Here is a 12,100-nt window from a genome sequence, read left to right on the forward strand (position 1 = left end):
TAAGGAATGATTCTCAACTCATCAAACTTAGATTTTTATTAAGTTGTAAAAAATATTACATTTGATTGTAACACCAAGATGCTCCATAATGAAGCTATGGCACATAAATGATAGCAACCACTCTTAAAGGCTTTCTATGATGTAGGCATGATTCTAAGTACATTAACTCACTTAATTCTCAGAACAACCCTATTAATTTTGGCATCATTGCTATTATTATTATTATTATTATTATTGCTATTTATGAATGAGGATGCTGAGGCTTTGGGGGATAATTTATCCAGAGTCACACAGTAATAGAGAAGCAAGGATACAAACCCTGATGGCCTGATTGCATAGCCTGTATTCTTTTTTTAAATTTTATTTTATTATGTTATGTTAATCACCATACATTACATCATTAGTTTTTGATGTAGTGTTCCATGATTCTTTGTTTGCGTATAACACCCAGTACTCCATTCAATACGTGCCCTCTTTAATACCCATCACCAGGCTAACCCATCCTTCCACCCCCTCCCCTCTAGAACCTTCAGTTTGTTTCTCAGAGTCCATAGTCTCTCATGGGTCTTCTCCCCCTCTAATTCCCCACCTTTCATTTTTCCTTCCTACTATCTTCTTTTACTTTCTTTTTTTTAACATATAATATATTATTTGTTTCAGAGGTACAGGTCTGTGATTCATCAGTCTTACACAATTCACAGTGCTCACCATAGCACATACCCTCCCCAATGTCTATCACCAAGCCATCCCACCCCCCCACCACTCCAGCAACCCTCAGTTTGTTTCCTGAGATTAAGAATCCCTCATTTCAGTGAGATCATATGATACATGTCTTTCTCTGATTGACTTATTTCACTTAGCATAATACCCTCTAGTTTCTTCCACGTTGTTGCAAATGGCAAGATTTCATTTTTTGCTGGTTGCATAATGTTCCATTGTGTGTGTGTATATATATATATATATATATATATATATATATATATATATATATATATATATATATATCACATTTTCTTTGTCCATTCATCTGTTGATGGACATCTTTGCTCTTTCCATAGTTTGGCTATTGTGGACATTGCTTCTATAAACATTGGGGTGCACGTACCCCTTCGGATCACTACATTTGTATCTTTGGGGTAAATACCCAGTAGTGCAATTGCTGGGTTGTATGGTAGCTCTATTTTCAACTTTTTGAGGAACCTCCACACTGTTTTCCAGAGTGGCTGCACCAGCTTGCATTCCCACCAACAGTGTAGGAGGATACCCCTTTCTCCACATCCTTGCCAACATCTGTCATTTCCTGACTTGTTAAGTTTAACCATTCTGACTGGTGTGAGGTGGTATCTCATTGAGGTTTTCATTTGGATTTCCCTGATGCCGAGTGATGTTGAGCACTTTTTCATGTGTCTGTTGGTCATTTGTATGTGTTCTTTGCAGAAATGTCTGTTCATGTCTTCTGCCCATTTCTTGATTGGATTCTTTGTTCTTTGGGTGTTGAGTTTGATAAGTTCTTTATAGATTTTGGATACTAGCCCTTTATCTGATATGTCATTTACAAATATCTTCTCCCATTCTGTCGGTTGTCTTTTGGTTTTGTTGACTGTTTCCTTTGCTGTGCAAAAGCTTTTTATCTTGATGAAGTCCCAATAGTTCATTTTTGCCCTTGCTTCCCTTGCCTTTGGCGATGTTTCTAGGAGGAAGTTGCTGCGGCTGAGGTCGAAGAGGTTGCTGCTTGTGTTCTTCTCTAGGATTTTGATGGACTCCTTTCTCGCATAGCCTGTATTCTTAACCACTGCACTCTTCCTTGTTAAGAGATTCCTGGAAGTCACTGAACTCTCACTGTGATGCTTAAAGGGGATTAGCAAAGTATTAATCTTCCACGACTTTATAAGAAAATAATAATAAAATAACACTTCTAAAACACTTTACAGAGACTTCTACAACACTCTTTTATTTGATCTTTGCAACAATTTTATGTGCTGACAAGTCTCTCTATTATCTCCATTTTGCAAATGAAATAACCAAGTTTGAAAAATTACCCAGCATCAGAGAGGTGGAGTCATGACTAAAATTTCAGCCTCTCAACTCAGAGATAATGGACTTTCCATTTGCCTTACTATCTTACACATTTAAAGTCAGAATTTTATAGAAAACCAAACTGAATTATTATTAAAAACTCATTTCTATTTCATGTCCTATTTCTATGTGAAAAGTTCTCAGAATTATTTGGAATAGTTTTGTCTGTATCACAAGGGATTCTTAGGGTTTTATTGGAATCAGAGGCAGTAGGTTGTTTCAGAAACAATCAGATTACCTCTACAATCATTACCTGATTTTTGAAAGTCAATGATTTGCTGGTAGCTTAGTTTTGGTCATTATATCCTTGCTGCTTTATTGGAAATGGAGATAAAGAAACTTTTGTCAGTATAACCCTGATACCAGTGCTATTTTTCCATCTCTGTGGAAACATTACTTTATCCCATATCACTTTCTATTGATATCTGAACTCTCCTTTTTAAAGTAATTCTTAAGTTCCATCATAACTTCTGTTAAAAGAAATTCCATATATTAGCAGTTGGTCTTTCTATCACTTATCCAAAATCTAACAATTAGAAAATTCAAATAAGAGATTTTCTTGTTATTAAAAGAAGCTAAATGACAAGTAAGAAGCTGATGTCTATGATGATTCAAAAAAGAAACTCAATAGATGGTAGTAGAAAGCTAATTCAATCTCTTATTCATACTTCTTCTTGGAACATTTCAAAAATAAATAATGTTCATTAAGATGATCCAGAGGTTCTGAAAAATTTTGAAGTATCTCCCATGTCATCCAAAGAAATTTCAGGACAATCAAGACAATGTGTCATTAAGCCCATTTTGTTTAATTATATGTTTAAGATATATATACACACATTAAGATATATATGTATATGTGTATCTATATGTGTGTGTCTGTATAACGAAATCATTTTATTAACTGAAATATTACATAGTCCAAAATGTTGCATTATTTAAATGATTTAAATAAATGAGATTACTGTAAGCATGTCTCTGTGGTTAAATGTATTCCCATAAAAGCCGTTTGAAGACATTAATTATATCACCTCTTTATTCATCACTATGAAATCAGTAGACTGATTTTTTTAAAAGCTATTATAATTTTAAATCACCCTTTAACTATCTAAATGCCTTGCTAGTATTTCTTTTTCATACAGGATTCTCCTAAATACTTTAATAAAGCCTTCTTGCTTATAGTTTCTGCTGATGCAGGCAGAGATTGATGGAGACTTTTGTGAAATTATTGAGCTAATCATACCACTAGTGTAATGACCACATACATGCATTTATTCTAACTTCCAGATATTAATTTCTATCTCGATAGAAATTGTTTCTATATTTCACTGTCCAGATAATTAGCCAATGCAATTTATCTGTATATACACTATGATTGTGCTTACTCAATTGTTTAGAAATTTTTCCCCTGTTGTAATTTTTAAATATTTCAATATGTAACCTATGTGTAGTTGATCGAGTGGACACCTTTTTTGGTCCCATAAGACAAAGTAAAAATTTGTTTCATATTGCATGTATGGAGGACCAACGAAGAAATAAGAATGATGAAGAAGACATTTATGAATTCCTTTTTCATTGTTCCAATCACTCTTCCCAATTCTTTACCAGAAACCTCTACCATTTTGTACTATTTTGTCCCTGAGTTTCTCTCATCCCCTGCCATGAGTGGTGTTTTAATTGGTGATTAATTATCTCTTCACCATCTTCCCTGCATGTCACTTTGCTTTTTAATTCATTGTTTTCTGGAAACATTCCAGTTTTCTCTAGTAGTTCCGAGTTTTCTTCTTTTAAGGATTCCAAAACGTCATGCTGTATTTAACATTATAGAAATAAAACGTATGTTAAAATAATTAACAGGAATGTCATCACCAGGGAATTATTTCCCAAATTATTTTCTAAATGTCTTAATTGATACATAAAAACTTCCTTTCTTCCCAAGATGATTGTTGGTTAGTTCAGTGGTAGGTATGATATCCTTGTAGTTACTACTATTAATATTGATAATATAATAATAGCTGTCATTAGTTTAGTGTTTATTAGTTACCTGGTACTATACTAAGTACTTTATTTATATTATCTAATTTGATCCAATTAATATTTTTATGCTTTTTTTACCATATATTTTCAAGTCCTTGAATATATCATAATAACTGTTTAAATGGTTATTAATTCTTACATCTGAGTCATAGTTTCTACTGACGGCTTTTTCTCTTGACTATGGCCCAAACTTTCCCATTACTTTATATATCTGTTAATTTTTTCTGTATCCTGGGTATTGTAGGTGATATATTGTAGAGCCCCTAAATTCTTATATTTTCCCATAATGGTAGTTGATTTGTTCTAGCAAAGGTAGTTAACTTGGCTACAGTCAGACTCTACCTGAAATTTCTTTTTTTAATTGAAGTATATTTGACAAATAAAATATATTTAAGATGTACAACATGTAATTTGATATATGCATACATCATGAGAGTTAATCGTTGAGTTAATCAACACATCCATTACCTCACATATTTACATTTTTTGGGGGGGAATGAGAACACGTAACTTCTGCTCTCTTAGCAAATTTCAATTTTACAATACAGTATTACCAACTATAGTCATCCTGTTATACATGAACACAGAATATCTTTCCATTTGTTTGTCTCAATTTTTTTCACCGATGTCCTCAGTGTACAGATTTTCACCTCCTTTATATTCATCTAGGTATTTTAATCTTTTTGAGTGATTGTAAATGGGATTGTTTTCTTAATTTCCCTTTCTATAGTTCTCTCTTAGTGTACGTAAATGCAAATGATTTTTGTGTGTCAATTTTATGTCCTGCAGTTCACTTATTAGTTCTTTTCTTTTTAATTTTTATTGTTAACGTGTAATGTATTATTTGGTTCAGGGGTACAGGTCTGTGATTCATCAGTCTTATACAATACACAGCTTTCACCACAACACATACCCTCCCCAAAGTCCATCACCCAACCACCCCATCCCTCCCACCCCCCTCCACTCTAGCAACTCTCAGTTTGTTTCCTGAGATTAAAACTCTTATGGTTTGTCTCCTTCTCTGGTTTCTTCTTGTTTCATTTTTTCCTCTCCTCCCCTATGATCCTCTGCCTCATTTCTCAAATGCCACATATTAGTGAGATCATATGATAATTGTCTTTCTCTGATTGACTTATTTCGCTTAGCATAATACCCTCGTTCCATCCATGTTGTTGCAAATGGTAAGATTTCATTTTTTGATGGTTGCATAATATTCCATTGTATATATATACCACATCTTCTTTATCCATTCATCTGTTGATGGACTTCTGGGCTCTTTCCATAGTTTGGCTATTGTGGACATTGCTGCTATAAACATCGGGGTGCAGGTGCCCCTTCGGATCACTACATTTGTATCTTTGAGGTAAATACCCAGTAGTGCAATTGCTGGGTCGTAGGGTAACTCTATTTTCAACCTTTTGAGGAACCTCCATACTGTTTTCCAGAGTGGCTGCACCAGCTTGCCTTCCTACCAACAGTGTAGGAGGGTTCCCCTTTCTCCACATCCTCACCGACATCTGTCGTTTCCTGACTTGTTAATTTTAGCCATTCTGAATGGTGTGAGGTGGTATCTCATTGTGGTTTTGATTTGGATTTCCCTGATGCTGAGTGATGTTGAGCACTTTTTCATGTGTCTGTTGGCCATTTGTATGTGTTCTTTGCAGAAATGTCTGTTCATGTCTTCTGCCCATTTCTTGATTGGATTATTTGTTCTTTGGGTGTTGAATTTGATAAGTTCTTTATAGATTTTGGATACTAGCACCTTTTTATTTTTTTTAAGATTTTTTATTTATTTATTTGACAGAGAGAGACACAACGAGAGAGGGAACACAAGCAGGGGGAGTGGGAGAGGGAGAAGCAGGCTTCCTGAGGAGCAGGGAACCTGATGGGGGTCTCCATCCCAGGACCCTGGGATCATGACCTGAGCCGAAGGCAGACGCTAGCGACTGAGCCACCCAGGTGACCCTGGATACTAGCCCTTTGTCTGATATGTTCTAACAGTTTTTTGGTGGATTCTTTAAGGTTTACTACATATAATATTTGTCATCTACAAACATTGACAGTTTTAGTTCTTCCTTTCTGATTTGGATGCTCTTTATTTCTTTTTCTTGCCTATTTGTTCTGGCTAGGACTTCCAGTACTATGCTGAATAAAAGTAATGAGAGTGGACATCTTTTTCTTCTTCCTGATCTTATTGGAAAAGCTTTCAGCTGTTCACCATTGAGAATGATTTTAGGTGTGGGTTTGTCACCTGTGGCTTTTATTATGTTGTGATATGCATTTATATCCAAATTTTTGAGAGTTTTTATCATGAAAAGATGTTGAATTTTGTCAAATGCTTTTTCTGCACCTTTTAAGATGATTGTATGATTTTTCTTCCTCATTTTCTTAATGTGATATATCACATTAATTGATTTGCTTGTAATGAACCATCCTTGCATCCCGGGAATAAATCCCACTTGATCATGATGTATATTCCTTTTAATGTACTGTTGAATTTGTTTGCTAATATTTTGTTGAGGATTTTTGCATCTATGTTCATCAAGGATATTCATTTATAATTTTCTCTTCTTGTAATATCCTTATCTGCTTTTGGTATCAGGGTATGCTGACCTTGTAAAATATACAGTGTTTCCTTATTGATTTTCCTTATTTGATTTTTTTGATTTTCTGTCTAGATGATCTATCCATTATTGAAGGTGGAGTATTGAAGTCCCCTACTATTATTGTATTGCTGTCTATTTTTCCCTTCAGATCTATCAATATCTGCTTTACATATTTAGTTGCTTTGATATTTGGTACATATTTATAATTCTTTTATCCTTTTGATAAATTGATCTATCATTATAAAATGAACTTTGTTTCTTGTTATAGTTTTGGCTTAAAGTCTGTGTATTTGATATAAGTATAGCTACCTCTGCTTTCTTTTGGTTTTCATTTGCATGGGATATCTTTTTTTATCCCTTATTTTTAGTTCATATATGTCCTTAAAGCTGAAGTGAGCCTCTTGTGGACAGCATATTGTCGGGACTTGTTTTTTAATCCACTCAGCCACTCTGTGTCTTTGTTTGGAGAATTTAGTCCCTTTACATTTAAAGTGATTTAATAGGTATGGACTTAGTTTTGCCATTTTATTAATTGCTTTCTGGCTGTGCTGTACTTCCTTTGTTCCTTTCTTCCTCTCTTGCTCTCTTCCTTTGTGATTTGATAATTTTCTATAGTAGTATGCTTTAATTCCTTTGCCTTTTGTGTATAGACTACAGGTTTTTGCTTTGTGATTTCCATGAAACTTACATAAAACATAGTTAAAGCAGTCTGTTTTAATTGAAAATTTAACTGTAAGTACATACAAAAGCTCTGCATTTTTACATACCCCTCACCCTACATTTTGTTTTTGATGTCACAGTTTTAATCTTTTTATATTGTGTATCCACTAATAAAATATTTCTGTGTCTCTTTGACCTTAATATTAGAGTTTTAAGTGATTTACCAACCACTGTTACAATATTAGGATATTCTAACTTAATTATGTATTTACTTTTACTAGTGAGTTTTATGCTTTCATTTGTTTTCTTCTTCCTAAATAGTGTCCTTTCATTTCAGCTTGAAGAACTCCTTTAACATATCTTGTAAGGGCAGTCTAGTGATGATGAAATTCTTCAACTTGTGTTTGCCTGGAAAACTGTCTTTCTTTCAGTTCTGAAGGACCAGTTTGCTGGGTAGAAGATTCTTGGTTGGTAGTTTTTTTTTTTTTTTTCTTTTAGCACTTTGAATTATCACCCTTCTATCTTCTAGCCTGCAAGGTTTCTGCTGAAAAGTCTTATACACTTATGGGGATTCCCTTGTATGTAGCAAGTTGTTTTTCTCTTGTTATTTTTAAGGTTCTCTTTTTGTCTAACTTTTGACAATTTAATTTTAATGTGTCTTAGTTTGGCTCTCTTTCAGTTCATCTTTTTTGGCACTTTTGGGGTTTTCTGGATCTGGATGTCTGTTTCTTTCCCCAGGTAGGGGAAATTTCCAGCCATTATTTCTTTGAATAAACATTTTGCCCCTTTCTTTCACTTCTCTTTCTGGGACCCCTACAATGAATATATTGCTCTTCTCGGTGGTGTCCTCTGAGTCCCTTAAGCTATCTTCAGTCTTTTTCATTCTTTTTCTTTTTGTTCTTCTGACTGGATTAGTTCCACTGCCCTGTCTTTCAGTTCACTGATCCTTCATTCCTCTTGATCTAGTTATCTGTTGAAGTCCTCTATTGAAATTGTCAGTTCAATTATTATATTCTTAGCTCTATGATTTCTGTTTGGTATTTTTTAATATTTTATATCTCTTTGTTAAAATTCTCACTTTATTCATGCATTTTGAACTCTATATCAGATAAATCACTTACTTCCATTTCATTAAGATTGGTTCCTGGAGATTTATCTTGGTCCTTTGTTTGGAACATGTTCTCTTGTTTCTTAATTTCCCTTGACTCTCTGTGTTGCTTTCTGTGCATTAGTAAAGTAGACAGCTCTCCCAGTCTTGACAGACTGGTCTCCTGTAGGCGATGAACCTCATCAATCAGCCTGACCCAGGCTTTTGGTTGCCTCTCAGAACTTTGTGACTGCCCAAGCTGTCACAAACTGATTCCCAGTAGTTGATGGTGTGCTAAGACCCATCAATGTCCCAAAGGGGAGGATTTCAGTCAGCACCTAAATGGAGACTGATTAGAAGCTGGACCTTCAGGCAGCAGCTGGGAAAATATTTAGTCAAACCCCTTCCAGGGAGAAACTGGGAGATGAGCATTTTTGCCTGCTCCATAATGCACTGAGTCAGGGTGTATAGCCATGTGGCATGCCCCTATGCCTATTTAAAAACTTCTTCTCTGTTTGCTATAGTCCTGTGGGACTCATGAATGCAAGCCCTGTTGGCTATCAGAGTGAGGTGATGGGAGCCAGTACATTTAGTGGCCCCCGCAACAAGTGGGACACTAGAGGTGAGAAACTCCTTCCAGGGAGATATTGGCAACTTGGTTTTATTGTTAGAGTAGGTTGGAAAGAAAAGACAGAGGAAGTGCCCAATAGCTCTTTCAGGCTACAGGAAAGATCATAATCAGCACTGTTCATGCTAATTAGAAGTTGGACCCTCCGGTAGCAGCTTGTAAAGTATATAGTCAGACTCCTTCCAGGGAGACGGAGAAAAGGGCTTTTTTGTCTGCTCCCTCTGTGCTGAGTCTTGGAGAGATAGATGTGGTAAGTGCTCATGTGCCTATTACCAGCTGCTTTTTGTTTCCTATATTTCTGTGGGACTTATCAATGTAAGCCCCCTGGCTTTCAAAGCTCAGTGATTTGGGGGCCTGTTCCTTGGGTAGCAGCCATAAAAGTTTGGGCACTAGATGTATGGTCCCAATCCTTCACTACTCAGAGAGAAGCTGGGAGTTAGGGATTCCCTCCAATTGTATGGTGCTATGCAGTGGGTGAGGTTTGTAGTGAGAATGTGTCTCAGCCTTTACTGTCTTTTAGATGGGGTATTTTTTTAGTTTTCCAGTGTGTAGAAGTCACTCAGCTAGTTTCTGGATTTCTCTCAGAGAGAATTGCTCTGTGTGTAGCTGCATAGTCAGAGCACCCAGGGGAGGAGGGAAATTTAGGAACCTCCTATGTCGCCATCTTGATCTGGAGTCTATGACTGTTTTTATTATCTAAATTTCAACTACTGGAATTATTGTTTTATTCTTTCTTCAGTCTATTGTTAAAGGTTGTCAAGAAGTGTTGTCTTTTGAGCTTGAAGTTCTTATATATAATAATACAAACCACCTGGGATATTGTTATTTACTTTTTAAATAATTTTTAAGGTGAAAGAGAAAATAAAAGCTTCACTTTTAATTTAAAACCTTTTCTCAACAATTTAAATATAGACAGGGTCTGGTTTTTTTATAAATTGGATGTTAGAGATAATTTACTCTTAATTATTTATATTTCTACTTTCTAGAGAAATTGAGTCATATCAAGAATATAGAAATTGTTTCTTCTTCTCTCCATTTTACTGGTTGTAGGATGATCCATTCTCTGCCCTGGACATTCACTTGAGTGATCACCTAATGCAGGAAGGGATTTTGAAATTTCTCCAGGATGACAAAAGGACACTTGTTCTTGTGACTCACAAATTACAGTATCTAACACATGCTGACTGGGTAAGAGTTTAAAATAAATTTCATTAATTTTAATGTTATAGTCATATTAATAAATAGGGACATTAAGAAATGCTGTCTGAATAAAATAATTCATGTGGCCAGTTAAGGATTTTTGTCACAGTTATGCTAATATGTGCTTTCTTTAGATCATAGCCATGAAAGATGGAAGTGTATTAAGAGAAGGGACTTTGAAGGACATTCAAACCAAAGATGTTGAGCTTTATGAACACTGGAAAACACTTATGAATCGGCAAGATCAAGAATTAGAAAAGGTAATTGCTCATAAATCAGAAGAGTTCAGAGTTCACTTTAAAAGAGTCATGAATATACTGTATAATTATTAAAAATTTGTTTAAAGGAGTATTACCATTTAATATTTGATGATATAATGGTTCTCATTTGAAACCTAAAGTAATTATAAATTTATATGTCATTAATAAATAGGCTACTTTGGGGGCACCTGGGTAGCTCAGTAGGTTAAGTGCCTGACTTCAGCTCAGGTTGTGATCTCGAGGTCCTGAAATAGAGTCCTGCGTAAGGCTGTACGCTCAGTGGGAAGCTTGCTTTTCCCTCTCCCTCTGTCCCTCCCCCTGCTCGCGCATGCACATGCTCGTGCTTGCTCGCTCTTTCAAGTAAATAAAATCTTAAAACAATAAATAAGCTACTTTGAAACAATACAATTCTAATGATATCTTTTGGAGGAAGTGCTCTCAAGTTTTTAGGAGATTTTGATTTTAATTTGAACCATATTATAATTATATGTGTTTAAAACTTAAACTTTGCCGAAGCATGGTATATCATTATTTTATCTTAATTTTTCTTCTTTGTATCTTATTTTATTCATATATAATGTGAGGATGTTTTCACTCACCACCTATAAATACAGGGTCATGGACGAAACAAAATCTAAGATGATTTTGAAAGAAGAAAGAGCTGTGAGCTGTGGGTGAAGTTGTTAAGCATGCCTGGAATAAGGCTGGGAAGTGAAGGAAGGTGATTAGGAGGAAATAAAAATTAATTTTTACATTGATATAGTTTTTAAGTTTAAAGCCTTTTTTTACATAAGCTCATTTGATTTTCACAAACCCCCAGAAAAAAGCAAAGAAAATATGGGAAATAAGTAAAGAAAATGTGATCTCACTTTTATAGGTGAGAAAACTGAAGCCGAGAGAGGTTAAGTAACTTATAAGTTGTACAGTACATATTATAAGTGGTACTAGTTGGACTTAAATCCAGGTCCATATTCAGTGTAATTCTGGTGTAATGTTATGTATGATATAAATATAACATTGAATGAGGTGATAACGGAGTCGGAGACCAGACTGAGAGCAATGAAAGAACAACTTGTGGTTGAGAGGTGAAATTATAAATTGTATTAGTAAATTTTTTAAATGTTTGTTGACTTGAGACTAGAAAGTGTCCAGAATTTGGTACTCCTGGCCAGGACTCAACATTATAAAATGAAATTTTTGTATCAGCAAATTCCTGAGAATATCAAGAAATTAAAATGCATTATTTTTATAAAAGAATAAAAGGATCTCTGGTCCAATAGAGAGAGGAAGATAAAAAGTCAGACAGACCCTAGGATTTCTCTGTCTTCTGTGGATTTGCCAAAGACCTCAAAAGCAAACTACCTAAGGAAGAAAAGATATTTGTAAAAGTAGAAGTGAAGTAGAATGGGACACAACACAGAACCATTTAAATGAGGATATTCATCAAAAAAATTATGAGGTACCATCAGCAAGTGCCCACTTAGGAATTATACTGTGAGAAACTTGATTGGAATGGCTCCAAATGACATTTTTTACAGTGACCTAGATG

The 12,100-nt window shown here is 34.9% G+C and overlaps 1 protein-coding gene across 11 annotated transcripts in view; it reads left to right on the forward strand.

Annotated features, from left to right (window-relative positions):
* ABCC9 (ATP binding cassette subfamily C member 9) overlaps nt 1-12,100 on the forward strand; it is a 154,938-nt gene that overhangs the window by 95,361 nt on the left and 47,477 nt on the right. For all 11 annotated transcript variants that reach the window (XM_045873770.3, XM_045873768.3, XM_045873767.3 and 8 more), the window contains 2 exons: nt 10,142-10,279; nt 10,426-10,551. In XM_045873770.3, the coding sequence (XP_045729726.1) occupies nt 10,142-10,279; nt 10,426-10,551 (264 nt within the window). The remainder of the gene's footprint in view (nt 1-10,141; nt 10,280-10,425; nt 10,552-12,100) is intronic.

The sequence above is a fragment of the Mirounga angustirostris genome, unplaced genomic scaffold (assembly GCF_029215605.1).
Source record: "Mirounga angustirostris isolate CCGP_5_RB_7025 unplaced genomic scaffold, mMirAng1.0.hap1 SCAF_5, whole genome shotgun sequence".
Lineage (NCBI taxonomy): Eukaryota > Metazoa > Chordata > Mammalia > Carnivora > Phocidae > Mirounga > Mirounga angustirostris.